The sequence below is a fragment of the Rhea americana genome, unplaced genomic scaffold, assembly GCF_003343005.1.
Source record: "Rhea americana isolate MKP2758 unplaced genomic scaffold, rheAme1 scaffold_67, whole genome shotgun sequence".
In the NCBI taxonomy this organism is placed as follows: domain Eukaryota; kingdom Metazoa; phylum Chordata; class Aves; order Rheiformes; family Rheidae; genus Rhea; species Rhea americana.
The window spans coordinates 2,777,622-2,795,217 of NW_028186834.1; the positions used below are offsets into that span (position 1 = coordinate 2,777,622).

Here is a 17,596-nt window from a genome sequence, read left to right on the forward strand (position 1 = left end):
TACTGTAAAACGAGGCCTCAAATGGATTTGGGCAAATGAAGAAAAAGTCAGAAGGGGGTGGGAATGAAGAAATTAAATAGGAATAAACTGCATTGCTGAGTATTTTAAAATTGTTTACCATGCAATAACGGTGCACAGTATTTCTTACAACAGAGGTGTCTAAACTTGACCAACACACTGTATCCACAGCAAAGTCACCAGGTTGGGTAACTTAGAGTCCACAAAGTGGACTTGAAACGCAAGAGCTCTGCAGACAGTGCCTGGAAGTGAAGAATGGAACTGGATACACGGAAGGCATACGGTTCATCAGCACTGCTGCAAGCRTTACCTTCTCCTGCATAGCCTGCCTGCACTGTCCTACTCCTAGGCTCTAATCAGGAAAAATACAGGCYGGTGTTTTCAAGCTTCATTTCCTAATGGCAGTACCTAAATTCCTGTCTGGACACTTTAGCTGCCTGGTTTTCAAAGGTGCTAAAAATTTGCAGCTTTTGCTGATGTCTCTGACAGATTCACATATCTGAAGCCTGTGAAAATCATGATGTTTATGTAGGTGTTCAAAAATTGATTTAGATATTCTCCCTTTATGGGGGAGAATTTGATCTGTAGYATGCGACTTTTGCACTTCACCTCCRTGAGGGGAACCTCAGCAAGCATTTTTGTATAACTTGAAAGAAAGGCCAAATATGGTGTATTGTTGAATCTGCTCCTACACTCTTACAGTTAATGTCATATCATAATAAGACTCTTCCTACTTTTAAGCCTATTTCTTTATTGCATTTTCCATATCGTTAGAGCGTAGACAACTAGAAAATGCCAAAACCATACCATCTATATGACTTAAAAGACTTTATTATTATTTGAACATCATTTCATGTTGCTAATAACCACTAAAACAAGCAGTAGTACCAAAGAGTTTGTTCATAATACAGCATTTCTGTAAATAAATTAGACGGCAAAAAAAATGGAATCTGTACTGTGCCATCATTAGGAGCACAGTGATGAAAACAGAGGCAGCAGCAGAACAGCAGTCACCATCTAAACCAGCTGAGTAATGTGAAGAGCAGTAGGATGTTCTTTATCTGATAAAAACTGAATCGTCTTTGGAAGCTCTGTTAGCTCATGGCAGTTTCATCACTTGTAGTGCTGATAATAGTAGACAAACTCTCTGGCTATTGAGGAAATTTAAGTATGAAGGCATTTGTCTTCCTGATTTGTTCTACAGGACAAACATATATATTTTCCTCCCATTACGTAAAGACTACCTGGTTGCTCAGTTAGTATATTTTCTAAGTGGAAAGGGAGCTAATGTTGATGGCATCCACTAGTGATACGTGCCCTGCAGTTAGCTGAGCAACGTCCTTCTGTCCCTGTGCAAGTGTTTGGAAACACACTCGTTCTCTACCACAGCCTAAAACTGCGATACCAAGGGGGGAATGCTCCAGACTCCAGATTGCAAGTAACTCCTGTGGGAGATGGGGTTTCTTTAGCTTCCGTGTCTTGGTTCCCTGGAGAGATGTATGGCATGGAGTCTGGCAGCCAAAGGCTAGAAGGATCTGGATTTGTGAATACATCATTATATCAATAACTGTTATCCGTATGTACAYAGGAGCAAAAACTAGTCAGTGTCCCTAAGCCCTAGCATACAGACCATGAAACTTCTCCATAGCTGAAGAAGACATGCAAAAAGATATYCAGAGCCTTTATTCAGGGCAGTCCWATAGAAATAAAATCATAGACAAATTCAACTGATATATCAGAGTCTGGCCTGCTGTTGCTGGTGGCATCAGCATTTGCTAACCTGTGCTAAGCCAATTTTGTGAGGCAGTTGGGAGCTTAACGAACCTATTTCAGATTGTATTTTGGAAGAATATCAAGCATGGGGGGAACTGGTCATGTTCTGTTCATTGCAGCAGATGGTATCCCATTTGGTGTTTGTTAGCTTTGTTTGCAGCTCAATATTTTGTTTCTAGGGGAACTCAGTAAGTTAAATAATTTATCTCTCTAATGCATTAAGAGTCTGATCCAAAGTCTACTGAAGTCAGTGCAAAGCAGTTGATTAACTGCCACGTGTACTGGTTCAGATGCCAGGTCCTGTGTGTTGAACTGCATTTCAGATGCTCTCTASTGAGGAGAACAACACAGGCCTCTGTCTCTCCATGGAGAATTTTCTGGCTGCAAAGGAAAAAATAAATATTCAAATCGTGACAAAGAGCTTAGCAGTTAAAAGTGCAGGACTGTGAAGACCGGGATAATGTTCTTGCTGACTGTCCAAACAGCTAAGCCTCTCTTASTATTAAATTCCCCATTTTTGTATAAAGTTACATTTAGGATTTAATCCAGTATTGCTAGCAGTTTGTTTTGAGATCTTTGAGGGCCCTATAGCAGGGCTGAGCAAATAATCATTATCACTTAATATTCTCATCAAGCATAGGATAGGATCTTGCAGTACAAATGCTAACCACAAACACATAGCCCCTTCACTAAGGCACCTTCCGAATGTCAGAAGCAAATTTATACCCACATCCTACAGTGAGTTTTGGATGAGCAGAACTATGCTCACTTCAGCCGTGTGCTGTCAATACAGACCTCATTACAATGTCTGCACATGGGGACAGTTTTTAAATTCTCACAACTATTTGAATCCTGAATGATTTAAAACATGGAAGAATGTAATATTTTAAAGATTTTTTTGTATTCTAATGAACATCCAGTGCCTGCTCATCTCCAACAGAACTTTTCAAATTATTAGTTTGCTAATATAACCTAAGCTTATTATGAAACCTAACTGTGTTTCATTCTGAATCTTTGTTCAAGTTTGCTGTTTATATCATATTTGATCATTGAAAAAAAAAAATGAGTGCATATTAGCTCTACAGTGTGTATGCATGAATTCCAGTTGTATTTTAGTCCTCCTAGTGGCCTGTTATATTAACAATATTATAATCTTTAGGGATAGAAACGKTCCATATTACTAGTGTCTACACAGTGTTAATACTGCAGTAACATGTATGTATTGATAAGGCCAATAAATCTTTTAAAACACGTCCAGCAAATCCACGCCGGTGGCTGGCTAGCCATCAGTTACACATTTCTGTGCTTATGCACAAATTGTAGCAAAATCAATACATAAAATACTACATTATCCTGCCACTTTAGGGAAACCTACAGTGGGAACAGGAGATTGCAGCTGCTTGCTCACACTGAGTTCCAAATTTGATCATTCCCTCTGAAGATTTTCTCCCAGACAAATAGAGGGGTTCAGACCCCCAGAATTGTGGTTCGCAGTATATTTTCACTCTGCTTCCTTTCTCTGGAAAAGGCCCTACAACCTTGTCAAAATCATGTCTTACATTCCGTGGGGGGATTTTTATAACCTGGATGGACTCAACACAAACATTAACCAGCTTTTTAGTTAGTTGCTTTGCTTGAACCTTGCTGGTATCTAGGGAAGGGAAAGATGGAAAGGCCAGGGTCTATCCAGCACATGCATCTTTCACCCATTTTTTTCAAGGCARTGTTCCTCACAAAGGGTCTGCAACCACTAATGCCTCCTACCAGATCCAACTGAGGGGCATTTTCAGGGCCTGGCTGAATCTCTAAGCAGTCTAGAGGTTCTCTTGACCTGAAACAGATGTATCTAAAGAACAAAGCAAACAAAAACTGAAACAACAAATAAACTAAAATTTCCTTCAGATCACACCAATTTTGATGTGTTTAGTAATCAAAATACATATTATTTCGTGAATTTTATAAGGAGACAAGTTGAACATCTCATAAATATCCTGGCTGTGGGAACTTCATCAGCATCTCCAGCAGTGGTTTTCCTAGTACCAGCATTACTCTGCTTGTTCAGAATGATGTTTCTCTTTTATCATCCTTTAGAGCTAGGACAAGAGAATATCATCTACAGTCTGGGTTTGTTTATGACATGAATTGCCTATTCCTTTCTTGTAGTCCTGTCTCTTATTTCCTTGTGGCTTACTCTAGATGGGTCACTGCTCAGGACTGTATCCTTGAGTTGTCTGGTAAATACGAAATTAGTTCCAATCTGTATTTTTATCCATCAAGATGTATTTTAGTCCATGAACTAAATTATTAAATCTAATCTTAGCCTGTTTCTATCCTCAGTATTGTCACCACCGACACGGGCATGCTGCTTTCTGGTACTAAGTGACAGCTTTGTCAGATGCTCCAAAAGACACAGATTCTCTCAGGTATCAGGCGAACATTAATATTCAAACATATACTAGGAGCTGCATAGATCAAATGGAAAGGCCTGCTCCCTGACACCACTCTAACATGAGACAAGTGAGAGGGCTGAGCACGAGAGCACAATTGTTACAGTTGCACAGTTCTCAGTTCTGATGGATGCAAGCTTGATGGATTATATGTTTATGTGAAACAGAATTTCGAAAAAAAAATAGGCATTTAAAGAGTATGGAACAGGCAGAACCTGCAGTGGTAGCGATCAAGCAAAATTTGAAAAAATACGAAGGTAAGACTCAGGGAAAGAAAACAAAGAGGATATCAACCCTGGCTCCGGTGCTCTTTTGGCTCCRGTGCCATGACTGTGGGATATGGACTGCACAGGAATCAAGGCTGTGGAACTAATACATCAAAGATGTATTGGAAAAGCATTGCAGCAGTATAACGTACAGGTAACACTGAAATGAGGTCTTTTAAAYAGACACAGCCAGGAACTCTGCTCAGCTGGTCTCTGAAGTGCCTGGTCACACCACTGGGCTTCCCAGTTCCACTAGTTTTGGCACTCTTTTTCCTCCCTCTTTGTATAAATGCWGGGGAAGTAGTTCTTGCTCTCCTTGCCAGTTATGCTGCATCTTAGCACATACTATGCCTTTGCTCCTTTGTCACCTCTTCTTTTTCCCTTCTTCTACAGATGTTTCTATGGTTCTTGTTTGGCTTGTAGTAGAARGTGTCCAGGGTGCAGCCTAACACATTCTTGCAGCCAACTTCTGTTCTCTGAGAACAGACGTAGACTTGAGTCGCAACATGATTTTCTGAGCCAGTAGCACAATGCGTTGGGCACATCCCTGTGGCAGAGAGCTCTAATAGATCGCTAAAGCTCCTTTTCTTATCAGCACCTCTAGTGGGGAATCCATGTAGACAGACACCTGCAGGTCCCTGTGCTTTCTCAGGAAATCTGGCTCCCATCCTAACAGACCTGTGAGTTAAGGAAAATGTCCTCCAGCAAATCTGAAAATCAGCCATGAATTTCTCAGCTTTTAAACTGCATTTTTTTTACTTGATTATTTTCCAGCAGTTTCTTTTTTTTAAAAAATTCTTGATTAATTTTTGGTTGGCTATTTAATGCATTGTCTGGTTAACTAATTCATGTAGCAGTTTATAATTACTGCCTTACTATAAAATGGTCTTAATAGAAGGTTGTTTGTTTTTTGTTTTCTTTCCAGTAGAATAACAAGTTATTTTATTATTCAAACAGGGCTTACTTCCTGCTGTTTTCAATAAGATTTTTAATAAATATGTAAATTTAAAAATTAATTTACTGCATACGTTTGGCAGCATGATTCTCGAACTGACAAAAGTTTGATGGATTGTAAAATTATCCCCCCTAAAAATCATCAGTCATAGTAAACAGAATTTATCAACCTCCGGTAATTTTACAGCTTTTTCTTCATCTTATCTTCTGTTAGGAACTCACTTAAAATTGATTATAATACTGTGTATTTCTAGAACCATAATTCATTCATAGATTAATTAGATTTTAGGTTAATATCCCATCATACTATGGGACATGAGCCAACAGTGTTTTGCAGTTGTTACAGAACTGCAGCAGAGAAACCTTGATTACTGTTCCCATGTGGTTTAACCGCCAGGACTAATCACTAATCAAATTCAAACCACATAAAATGGAACATCCTTCTTAGCATTTATTTTCTAGCTGATGTATACTATGGGCTCTTTATTGATATGACTAAGTATAATGAAGCAAACTAAAAATTGCAAGAGAGGATTTCTCCTTTTACTTTAATTTGGTTCTGCAGCCTTTGTCTGAAACTCTTGCTCTGATTTTTGTGCTTCTGTCCCTCCAAATATTTTGCCCTACAGCAGAGATGAATAGTTTGCATAGATGCATGTAAATAAACGTACTCTTATGTATGATTTGATGGTGGACAAACTTAAACATGTTTCAGTGCTGCAATTCATGCTTTGCTTGAATCAGTACTGAAAACTGCGTATCATTATGTCAGCTGAAGAGGTGGCGGGCAGCTGGAGTCACGGTACATGCCTGTTCTCTGATCACGAAGGAACTTCTGTAGTCCCATTGCACAGGATCAGAAGACAGTACGCAAATAGTTCAGGCTGCTGCAGATTTACTGGAAGCCTCTTTGCCTGCACTTGCCAGTGCAGCCTGTGACGTGGCTGCATGCTCTGCCCCGCATCCCTCAGCGGGGAAGGCTGAATCCCCCTCTTGAGAGAGCGGGTGCACCGGTGGGCTTCTTCAGTGGCTTCCAGGGGCCGTGTGTCACGGAGGGGGGAAGAAATGGCAGAGCTGGGTTTTGTTGAGTTTCATTAGGAGGGAAGAACACCTGATGTTTAGAGAACTGTTTAAAAGCTGKAATGGAAAGGACAATGAGAATTTTGGGCTCCTAAAAGAAGCGATTTTGTTGGGCTGGGGATGGGGGGGGTAGGCCTGTTAATTCCGACTTTGTCAAGAATGAAGAAATTYTCGTTGTAAATTCTCCTTCCAAATGTGAAAATTTTCACCTCTGTAGCTCTGCTTTGTGAGAGCCTGCAAGAGGTATCACTGTGATACCTGTGCAYCTTGTATAAATAACATGGAGGCGCTCTCCACAGGAGCCAAATTTGGGTGCAGCCCCACAGYGGGGGCTGATATGTCGGGGAAGACTGTGTCTCCAGCTGTCTCTTCAGAGGGTGAAAATGAGAAAACTGTTTGCTGTGGAGCTCACTCCAGTTGTTTACATGGCTCCTGTGAATCACCTTTAAAACCTTTAAGAAGGGACACTCCTTTTCCTGCCTGTGCAGATCTTCCAGCAGAGACTGATTCTCGCTGAAGCCCCTGAAGACAATGTGTTCACCTTAGTGCCTACAACAAGCAGATTTTCATAGCTGGGAGAATTGTGTCTACACAAGGCTTTGTGCTGCTGCTGCTTAAAATGGCTCCTTCTCTGTCTGCTGCTTCTATCTTTTTCCCATCAGCTCAGCTCTGGCTATTCACATTTGGGTATTAGCCTGAAGAGAATCTAGTTCAGTACTCCAAGAGAGGACTACTAGTGTGAAAAGTCATTAYACACTACCAATTACCATTTACAGTACAGTCCTGAAGTGCAATTCCATTTTCCATCAGTACGCTGGGTGACTGACAGACAGGCATTACAGGCCAGGAGCTCAGACACCACTAGCGAGTGAGAGGCTAAATGTCTTTGTAATTACCAAAGTAAATAGACTTGTTCAAAAAAGCCAAAGGTGGAAGATGAAGACAAGTGAGAACACAGTTAATACTCAGGAACAGGAGTCACAGAGTAGTTCAGCCATACAGAAAAATGACCCTGATTACTGAAAATGTCACTGAGATTATACGTTGTATGTGCACGATCCTGCATTTACTGGATTTGAGAGGATTTTTTTTCTTGCTAATGTCTAATGTGAGTAGGATTTATCTCTTTAAGAGCCACTTTTGAATTGCAAAAATCTTTCTTGAAGTATGCATTTTTCCCTCTTCTTGATTCAATTCTAAGTAAATATCCTATTAAAAAAAATCCAAACTTCTAATTTATAATAAAATTGTAGCCCCCTTTTTACGAAGTCCAACTTTATTGAAACAAGCAGCCATGCTTTCATTAAGGTAAAACACCTCAGTAGGGCAAGCCTAAGTATACTTAAATGTAAAATAAAATCTGAGGAAGAACAAAACAGTAAAGTTACTTAGGAATRTATAGTTTCCACTAGCATTCAGTAGGTTATCACTGGCAACATAACACTCAACACAATTCTGTCAAGGAATAGTATTGAACTTTATATGGTTAAGTCAGCAACCTTATTTATCAGTTCAAATTTTTCTTTTACTGTGATTTTTTCCCATCCTAGAAAATCAGAACCATTTTGTTACTTAACTTCCTCCAAGAGTAAAGCTAAAAAAAAATCTCTGAAATATAAAGTGTATCCTATATATTTCTTGTTCATTTTCAGCCTCTCAGATTCTAAAAATTGAATTTCGGCCTCCTTTCTCACCATGGATGTTTTTCCCTTAATAGTTTGTGATGAGCATGTGATTGCAGTAAGCATTGCTTTTAGTCGGTAGAGTCCCTCTGCGAGAAGCAAAATTGGTGATTCCACCAGTGTGAACAGTGTGAGGCCCTGATTGCCCTCTGGAGAAAGTAGCAGTGTTTAATTGCTTTTCTTCTTAATAACCCCCCTCAACACATTTGACCGAGTACCTGTATATTACATTGTGACTGTTTTCCAATGTAAGTGCACTTTTAGAATTATATTTTCTTATTTAGTTTTAATAAGCTAGGCATAGTGGATGCACTCAGTGGCCATTCCAGGACACTAAGAAAAAACAACCCACACTTGTGATAGTTCATAACTGAGCAGAGAGTACAAAGTTAGATTTGCCTGACTTGGAAATTGGGACTTGAAATTCCTGGTTTATTAAATTATGGTAAGGTTCAAGAGAGTTGGTCAGAGTCTGTCATATCAACAAAGCAATCATGCTGTGCTAAATAGTGAAGATGGKTTTTTTTTGGCATTAGTCAAGTGCATGCACATAGTCATCTCATCCTTTTATGAAAACTGTCATTTTTAAAAGCATAAGGCTCAATTCACTAAAAATATCTTTTATCTTGCAAACCACACAAGGATTCAAGCCACAGACAATATAAGTCTCAACTCCTCAGCCAGCTGCTCATTAAGCAGTAGCTATTTTGTCCAGATCTGCAGTTATGAATCATACACAATTCATGCTAATAAACTTTATTTCCTTTACAGTAATTGACTTACAATTCAGGACCATCAAAACTGCTCTTCTTTTGTAGATTGTTATATTCCTAAATACTGTTGGCAAGTTTTGTTTTTTTTTTTCATTGCTACATTCCCCGTGATGTCGTATATGGATGTTATGTACCTGTGTTTGTACTATTTTCTCATGAACTGCTGAACAGACCAATGAACTTACAAATACTTCATATCAGTGAATTTTTTCTGGAAAGAGAAATTGGGACTTACTGTTTATCTTGAAAATCTGATGGCGTTTCTTTGAGGACATTGTCTGTTACAACAAAATAATCATAGGAATTCTGCTCAAACAGGAAAAAGAAAAATGWTTCATTATTTCAAAAATTATCGTACTGTCAGTCCAGAAAATAGATGAAAGTTCCTGACAATATACAAGGGAGAGCAAGGCTTAATTTATTATTTAAGGTTAYGCTTTAAAGCGAAAGAAGTTCAAATGTTACATTTTTAGCTCAGCTGCCATACGGCAGAGGTCATGCAGTTACAGCTTGCACCTTTGTAGTTTCCTGGATGCGATGGTACCACTGCTTGCACTGCGGAGCGTCACTTGTCCACCTAATGTTCTCATCAGTTTGCTTAAATGAGATCTGGAGACTGTTCACTTTCTATTGATAGACTACCACTGCGTTCTGTCCTGGCTGTGTGAAGAAAGCTACTACAGCGTGCCTCAAAGCTAAATGGAGCACTTCCACGTCTATACAACACAAAAATCTGGGAACCACTAATGTGACACCACTGAATTCAGTGGGAAATTATTTCTGATTACACCAGTATTTTGTTGATCAGAATACTGCTCTGTATCTCAAAACACCTATTTTACAAGAAGAAGCTGTGAACATACTCAGAATGTCCTTCACATCATATGAGTAACCTATGCAATGGCTTCAACTGCTGTTTCCCACTTAGACCCACTGTGTCATAAATACAAAGCAGTTACAGGACTACAGAACATCTAAATTAGTAAAAGCCTGAATCTAAATTGGTAAACAGTAGCTCYGTGGGGTCAAGATTACCTTGAACATGCACAGGCGAAGTATGGTACAGAATTTTAAAAGAGATAAAAATCTAGAAATTGTTTTTCCTTCACAATAAAGTTTTAAACAATAACCCCCAAAATAGTGAGCATACTGTGTACCTCCTATTAGAGATCAGATCTGAAATGAAAGACCTTGAGTTATACAATTAAGTATTGACTTGGTTGATCTATATTTAATTCTCATAGCAATTTAGTTGTTTTTACCCAATAATGTTTCGCAGTTATACTTCACTTGAAGCAATGCCCTTTTTGCTTTTGTATTAATCTAAAAACTAAATTGCCCTGTGCATCAGAGACATAAATAAAGTTCATTTTATTCTTGTGTGTAACTGATTCCGAGCCCCTTAAACTGCTGGTTAACTAAACTTAGACAGCTGAAAAATACATTTATCCTGCAGGAAGGTTCATTGCTAATTCTCAGCTCTGGCATGCCCTATAAGCACAGCCTGGCTTCCAGGCAGTCAGAGCTTCTGCACATTACCATATACAWGAAATGGGCTTGCTGTTGAACTCCTTCAGCATGCCAGCTCTGAGTCTGTTGTACCTATAACTACTCCACCCTTCCCTGTTCCTTTTCATAAAACCTGCAAAGTCTTTGTGCCATTCAGAAGGGCTACAACTGTGACTAGTCCGTGATCATACAGCACAGGAAATGCATTCTACCCACATGCAGCCTCTCATTTTAAAGCTAAAAAAAAAATCTAATGTGATGTAAATGTAGAAGTAGCACCTATTTATAATATAACAGTGTAACTGCAGGCTAACTTTGTTTTCCAAATTTGCTGTGCTTGAAGTGACATGCCAGATTTTATTATATCACTAATGGGTTTTAGTTATTCCCTTTAGGATGATGCCAACAAGGAAACAGTATTCTAATTCATGACTCATCAGTTTATTTTGATGTGATGTGACTCCTAATGAATGTCTGTATTATGTCAGCTAGTCTGTCCTCTTCTGACAACTAGTCACTGCTCTCAGGTCGTATAAAGCCTCCCATACTGACCAGCTAAGAAACTCCACAGTGGTGGGAAGCTCTGCTTACACTGACTAGAACAACTAATGCTCCCGCTACCCAGAGGCTATAAATATGGGGTAGTATACACGAGTAACACTTGTTCAGAGCACAGTTAGCTTACGGATTTGCTATATGGAAAATATAGTTAAGTAAAATAAGCTATAAACTGATCTGCTCTAGGATGATGGCCCAATGGTTCTACAAAGGCACTGTGAAAGTCACATCTCCTCTCTGCCCAGAGCTGATTTTGGTTTATGCCAAGGTCAGTGACGGTATCCTTTTATCTTCGCCATGAAGCCAGTAGTTGCAAAGACAAGTAAGTGACCACCCTTAATGCAACAGACAGCCTGGTTAGTTATTCACAGAGCAAGTGCAGACTAGTCAGCAGCAAAGTCAACATCTTCAGGCTGAACTGGCTTTAAGTATTGTTTCTCAGAAGAATCACGTCTGAGAGCAGTAACATACTGTTCTTCCCATCTTAGCTCTTCCAGCAACACTGAACACAATCACTGAGTGCTTTTCATTTCATTGGGGGGTAAGATGACCTGTTCATTATGCAGAAAGTCTAGCCACTGACGAGACTTACACAACCATCAGTCAGAAAAGCTCCTGAGAGTAATGGGCTTTTGGTCACTACTAACATGGAAAAGACTTGATTGGAAGCAGTGACCTAGAGGTTAGGTGTTCCGCAGSCTAATACCAAATCTCACCCAGTTCTCTAGGATACAATATGCATCTACCTGCTGCCAAATGTTCCTATCCRCAGGAAAAGCCACTCATTCACATTAGTGCGACACTAAAATGCATTAGCAAACTAATTACTTTAAAATRCACCAAACTAACATCTCTGGCCTAACCTCTGTTCTTTGTTACCTCTGTGTCTCTGTTTATGAAGTCAGTAACAGATGAAAATGAATAAAACTAAAKGTAGAATTTAACCACCTACTTATACAAGTTATCAACAAATTCTAAAAATAGTTGCTTTGTTTTTATCTTCTTATGCATGCAACAGCTGTTGTGACTGTCACGAAAACTAAGAAACCTAAATAAGGATGGATCTAAATACTCATTGGTAAATTTTTCCAAATTTTATCTTTACTAACTAGAGAAAAGATCATTAAAGAACAGGAGGTAACTTTCTGAGATGCCAAGTTTAAAAATATTATCAATGGCCTTTCACCTCTAGGAATGTACCTTGTTTTGTTACTCTGGAAAACAGAATGATTTGTTGATTATGGAGCTTCTCATACTAATATTTATGCTTAAAATTTATTTTTGCTTTTGGGGTTCAGGATGTGAATGAGTTTACTTCCATGTTTCAAGGACTTTCTATTTACAAGTAGCATTATGTGATCTTTTATTCCAAATATGGTGTAATTTAACAGATTATTTAAGTGCAGCTGTACTGCTAATGAAATTGCRAGAAAAGATCATTCTTATTGAACATGCCTGATATCTTAATACATTTCTAACATATTAATATTTTCTACTCAAAATCCAGTCTAAATGACCCAGGTCTCTGATTATAAAATTAACAATATTTGGCCCTAGCTGCTGGAATAATACTATGTATGAAACCATATGTCATAACCAGATAGCTGATTATACCAATATTGCGTGAAAAAAACAAGGTATTAGTTGCCAGATCAGATGAGCATTATTACATGATACATTTGTCTTGCATACTATTACAGTAATGGTTTAAAAAAAAAGAAAAGATAGAATAGCTTTGACAAAATGATTTTTGTGGGCATTAAGACGTATCTAACAAGGGTAACTGTGTGTTCTAAAATATCCATAACTTATTTCTGAATACAAATATTGTCTCTATTTTAATAGTAAACATTGCTACACCAACTTCTGATATTACTTTTTCCTTTGATTCTGGATGCAAAATAGTTGGTGTTATATCCTAGTAACAGTCACATGCATCAAACTTATGATTGTTTATCATACCATTCACTACTCTGTATTATCTTTTGCCAGTGGGTTTTGCTGATGGGCTTCACTTCCCGTGGTTCAATGGCTTTAATTAACATTTTTAATGAATAGTTTTGCTCCCTGCAGTTGTTCTAGTATATTTTATTACCTGTTAGTCCTATATTAAATGACAAACTAGAATGTGATTAAAATAGGATTTTAGTCCAGATTGCAGATACAATAAACTGCTGATACTACATACATGTAGAGTATACTGGTGAGTTCATGCCAGTCTATCTTGTGATGTAAATCTATCCTTCAGCCAGCCAGAGGTTCTACTCTTATTTTCATACTTCACCTGGAATGCTCTATGCAGGAAACACCACAGGTCTCCCTGGCTTTTTGTACCAGAGTTGAAATTGGCCTCCATTTGAATCAGTAAGAGTTTTATCTCAGACTTTACTAACATCTGTATCGACTTCTTGCAGTCCCAAGTCTGTGCTAGGCAGACAAATTCAATTTATCCAAAAAAAAAAAAAGCTGTGAAGTGGGAAAAACATTTACAAAGAAAAATCATTTAGTCATTCGTAGGATAGAGTATTTTAGGTTTAGTATTCCGAAGGGTTAAAAAATGCTAGTATGTATTTTATTGATGCTATGTCTGAGAATTTTCTCATCTGGCCTGCACAGAAGTGAAGCAACAGTTCTGTTTCAGTAATAATATATCATATGTTAAATGAGGGCGAAAAGAACTGTTAAAGCTGAAATTGTAGAGAATTTCTATTCAAGTGTCCTAAACACATACTTGTCCCTATTACCAAGAGTTTTGTTTCTTTACTTCAGAAAATACTGTTATTCAGATATTAAAGAGCTTAGTTTTAACTCTCATCTAAAATCAGCATCTAAYGTAACATCCTCTGGAACTGTTTTGGATGGTACATTAAGTAATGAGTCAAACAGAAGAGTTCGATTTACTAAGGCTAACATCTCTTACTGCTTCACTTAAGTTTATCTGAAATGTTTGATGCAAGTACTAGCCTAAACCAGACACTGTTAGCTTATTAAATATGACAAGACGACAACATAAACAATCATTAGATAGGCATTTCCATTTTTATCTAACTAGCCATAAAAACAAGCCATTATGGTATGTAATAATATGTCTTCCTCTTGACCAAGATTTCCAAGGATTAGCAGGACAGCAGGCACAAAATTTGACTTCTTGGAAACTTGAATTTTTCCACAATTTTTAATAACGTTTTACAGCCGTATATTTAATGACTCACATCGTCAGTCTGGTCATGCTGTATCTTTAGTGAGCTTTAAAAAACATTTCATTTTCTATCTAAACCAAGATAGTAACTTAATAGATTGACAGTAATTTACTAATTCAGTCCTTGCTACCTAATAGTAGTAACAAAAATAAGGAATGGCTTGTACTCTGATAGTGTATTTTGAAAGTCCTGCATCTTCCCTGAGAGTCCTATAAAATGCTGAATGTTATCTCACATTTCTGTGATAGTATTATCTGTAACAGAAGTTACACTTTTTTTTTTCTTTAGTATATATGAAAGGCTGGTTGTTTTTATTGAACTTCTCCCTAAGCAACTACACCTTGGTCAGATCTTTGATTGAAAAGACCAATAGCTAACAAAGGGATAAAATTACTCTTGTATAATCCTACTGTGCGTTTTTAATATAATGTGTTAATACATTGTCCAGTGTTCCAACAGAATTACACCACTTCCTAAAGTAAATCTCGCCAGTATCTGATTGATTCTGGCCTATGTGGATCAGACCAGTCCAGTGTAATTTCCTGTCTTGTTGCTTTCTTTTCTAATAGAGAGGGTTTGGGTTCATGGAAATCAATAGGCTTACACATGCAAAATGTGAGGTTATGTTCTAGCAAGTTTCACTTGTATCTGTAACTTATGGAAAATGATGCTTTGTCCTCTGAACATGTCCATTGCACCTTTTTTGGGGGGGGTGGGGGCAGACTGCAAACCCTATTGATAGACCCATTTAAACATACCCAAAAAAGTATTTCCTAAAGGAGAAGATGTAAATTACTGTGAAGCTGCTGAAGATAGGTTGCACATACAGATTCCAGGATCTGCTACTTAAAATGTTGATGGCTTTAATGGTTTTGCAAATGGGGTCTTATTTGTCTCAGCAGAATCATTAAAAATATGTTTTGCCTTAAAAGGGACATTATTATTCCATTTAATTATAACAGAGGTTGAAGCATCTAACAGTCTATTTCCTTGAACCCTGTGAACTTTGAAAGACAGTAATTAACAATATATAGTAGGTAACTTTTTTGTAAGAAATATGTTTCTAATATTTTCCTCCCTTATTTCAGATATCGAAGCAAACTGAAGAAACAGAAGATTCTCAGAATAGATTATCTGAAATTTCCCTGGAGTCTCTCAATAAATTTAACAGCAATAACGTGCTTTTATTAGAAAAAGAGAAGAACTGTCTGAACAAGGTTGAAGGACGAAAGGAAGAAAATGGAAAGAAAGAAGAGGCTTCCTTAAATAACTCAGATAGGCACGATGTAGACAATTTAGAATCCTTGAGTGATTCTTTATATGATAGCTTCTCCTCTTGTGCCAGCCAAGGCTCTAATGATGTATAAAGACACCTTCCAGTGGGCTGTGAATGGAGCACTTAAGAAGCTGAAAGAAAGTGGAAAGTGAAGAGGGGGGGAGAAGAGACAGTTGTTGAAAATTCTCACTCTAAATCCTTGTATTCACAGCAGGGTATTCCTTTTTTTTTCTTTTTCTTTTTCTTTTTTTTTTTTTTTTTTTTTTGTCATGACACAGCAATAAGAAAGGCAAGATTGCATTCATCATAATGCATGAGACTGAAAATTGAACAGAACAAGCTGTTCCACAAAAATGTCTTAATTTTGCACTTTTACGAATATTTGTATAGATGTAAATATTTTGGAAAAATATATTTGTAGGGATAAATGACAGCAATAAATTTTAAATTGGTGCTATGCTCCTGTAATGGCAGATTACTAACTTAAAGGAATTGATGTTAATATTAACAAAAGTTAGTAGATTTTAAAAAGAAAGATTTATAATTGTTCTAGTCTTAAAACTGTATGTAGAAACACTGCGTTACTATAAACCTGAGCCTGCCAAATTTTCTGTAATAAACTTTCTTGGTCTCCCTTTTACAAAATGTGTTTTATTGATTATTTTTAGTGCAATTTCATGTATGTTCTCTAGGGAGGTATGCATTTTAGTTATAACCATTTCTCAACAGGTGTCTTATTTAAAAAGGTTTTTGACTTTTGGCACAGTGAGAAAATGAGCAGGTTAGAAGGCCTGATCCCGCTAGTACATATGCATTTGAATTGACTTCATAAATCATGTGCATAACTGTTTGAAAGATCAGGTCAAAGTAAATCACTGCTCATACATGAATGAGAACTACACAAACTGGCCTTTAATTCTGGCTGCAACACAGCTTATCTACTTCCACCTCTTCCATAATCATTTCATATGAATTTCTGAATGTAGCATATGGTGTTACACTTTTGTAGTCCCCAGTTTGGTCTTTCTTACTGTAAACCCTAAAAAAAAATCGAAACTCAACTCCTCTTTGTAAGATGCTTAAAAAGGATTTTGGTGCTAACCCGTACTAGTTCAAACATACCTAGGAGCAGGGGGATTGGTGTGTATTGTTTGTTTGTTTTTCTACAAAGACTGTTTATATGTAAGGGAAAGTCTATTTCAAAGGTTCTGTGTATTTTTTCTAGTTGTGAAGTATTTATAACTGCTTTTTGTACAGCAATCTGTAAACTAGATATATTTGGGATATTTCTAGACTCTACAGTTTCTTAGCACATGCCTGTTAATCTTTGAAATGATATTGTATGATCAGTGTTAATATTTTGTGCAATTTGTTACTTTTTAAAGTAATTTCTGCCGTAAACTTGCATTGTCTTTTTTGACTTAAGGCATTTCCATCAAAACATCTTTCTTAAATAAAACTCTTCTTAAAAATCTGTGTTTAAAGAGAGTTTTTTTTTATATGGGACTACTGTTGCACACTGCAGTAAATCTTACTGGAACTTTTGAACTTACTAACTTAAACAAATAGTTGATTAAGATGTTTCTGGTAAGTACTGCCAAACAAGTGCCTAGAGAGATTGTGGCGAGGAAGGGTATGAGCTATCTGATGCCATATGCATACAAGACCATGAGCAACCTATCTGCCTTTCAAATCATCTGTTTCAAAAGATGTGCAGATAGATGAATTTGCGACTTTAGTAGCAACCTACGCTTAATTCGCATTCTTTATTTGCAGGCAAGGTATTGGAAAAAGGTGGGTTTCCGAAGCAGGCGAGTCACCCTCGCAGGCTGGGTTAAAACAGACTGGAAAGTGCCGCCTCACAGAGGACCACAGCGCTGGCTGCGGCCGCCCGGCCACTCCCGCCTCCTCGGCCCTGACAGGCGCCACCTGCTTGCCGCGCCTCACTGACGGCGACGCCGAGCTCCTCACGGCTCCCGCCGCTAACGCCTCCCGCAGTTAACGGCTGCCAACGGCTCAGCCTGCCCCGCCCCCGCCGCCTAACGGCCGCCACCGCCTCG

The 17,596-nt window shown here is 38.0% G+C and overlaps 1 protein-coding gene across 1 annotated transcript in view; it reads left to right on the forward strand.

Annotated features, from left to right (window-relative positions):
* Positions 1 to 16,896, forward strand: part of NCKAP5 (NCK associated protein 5) — a 350,376-nt gene extending 333,480 nt beyond the window's left edge. Inside the window, exon 19 of the mRNA XM_085320938.1 lies at positions 15,349 to 16,896. Within this exon, the coding sequence (XP_085177064.1) occupies positions 15,349 to 15,627 (279 nt within the window). The 3' untranslated portion in view covers positions 15,628 to 16,896. The remainder of the gene's footprint in view (positions 1 to 15,348) is intronic.
* The last annotated feature ends 700 nt before the right edge of the window (positions 16,897 to 17,596 follow it).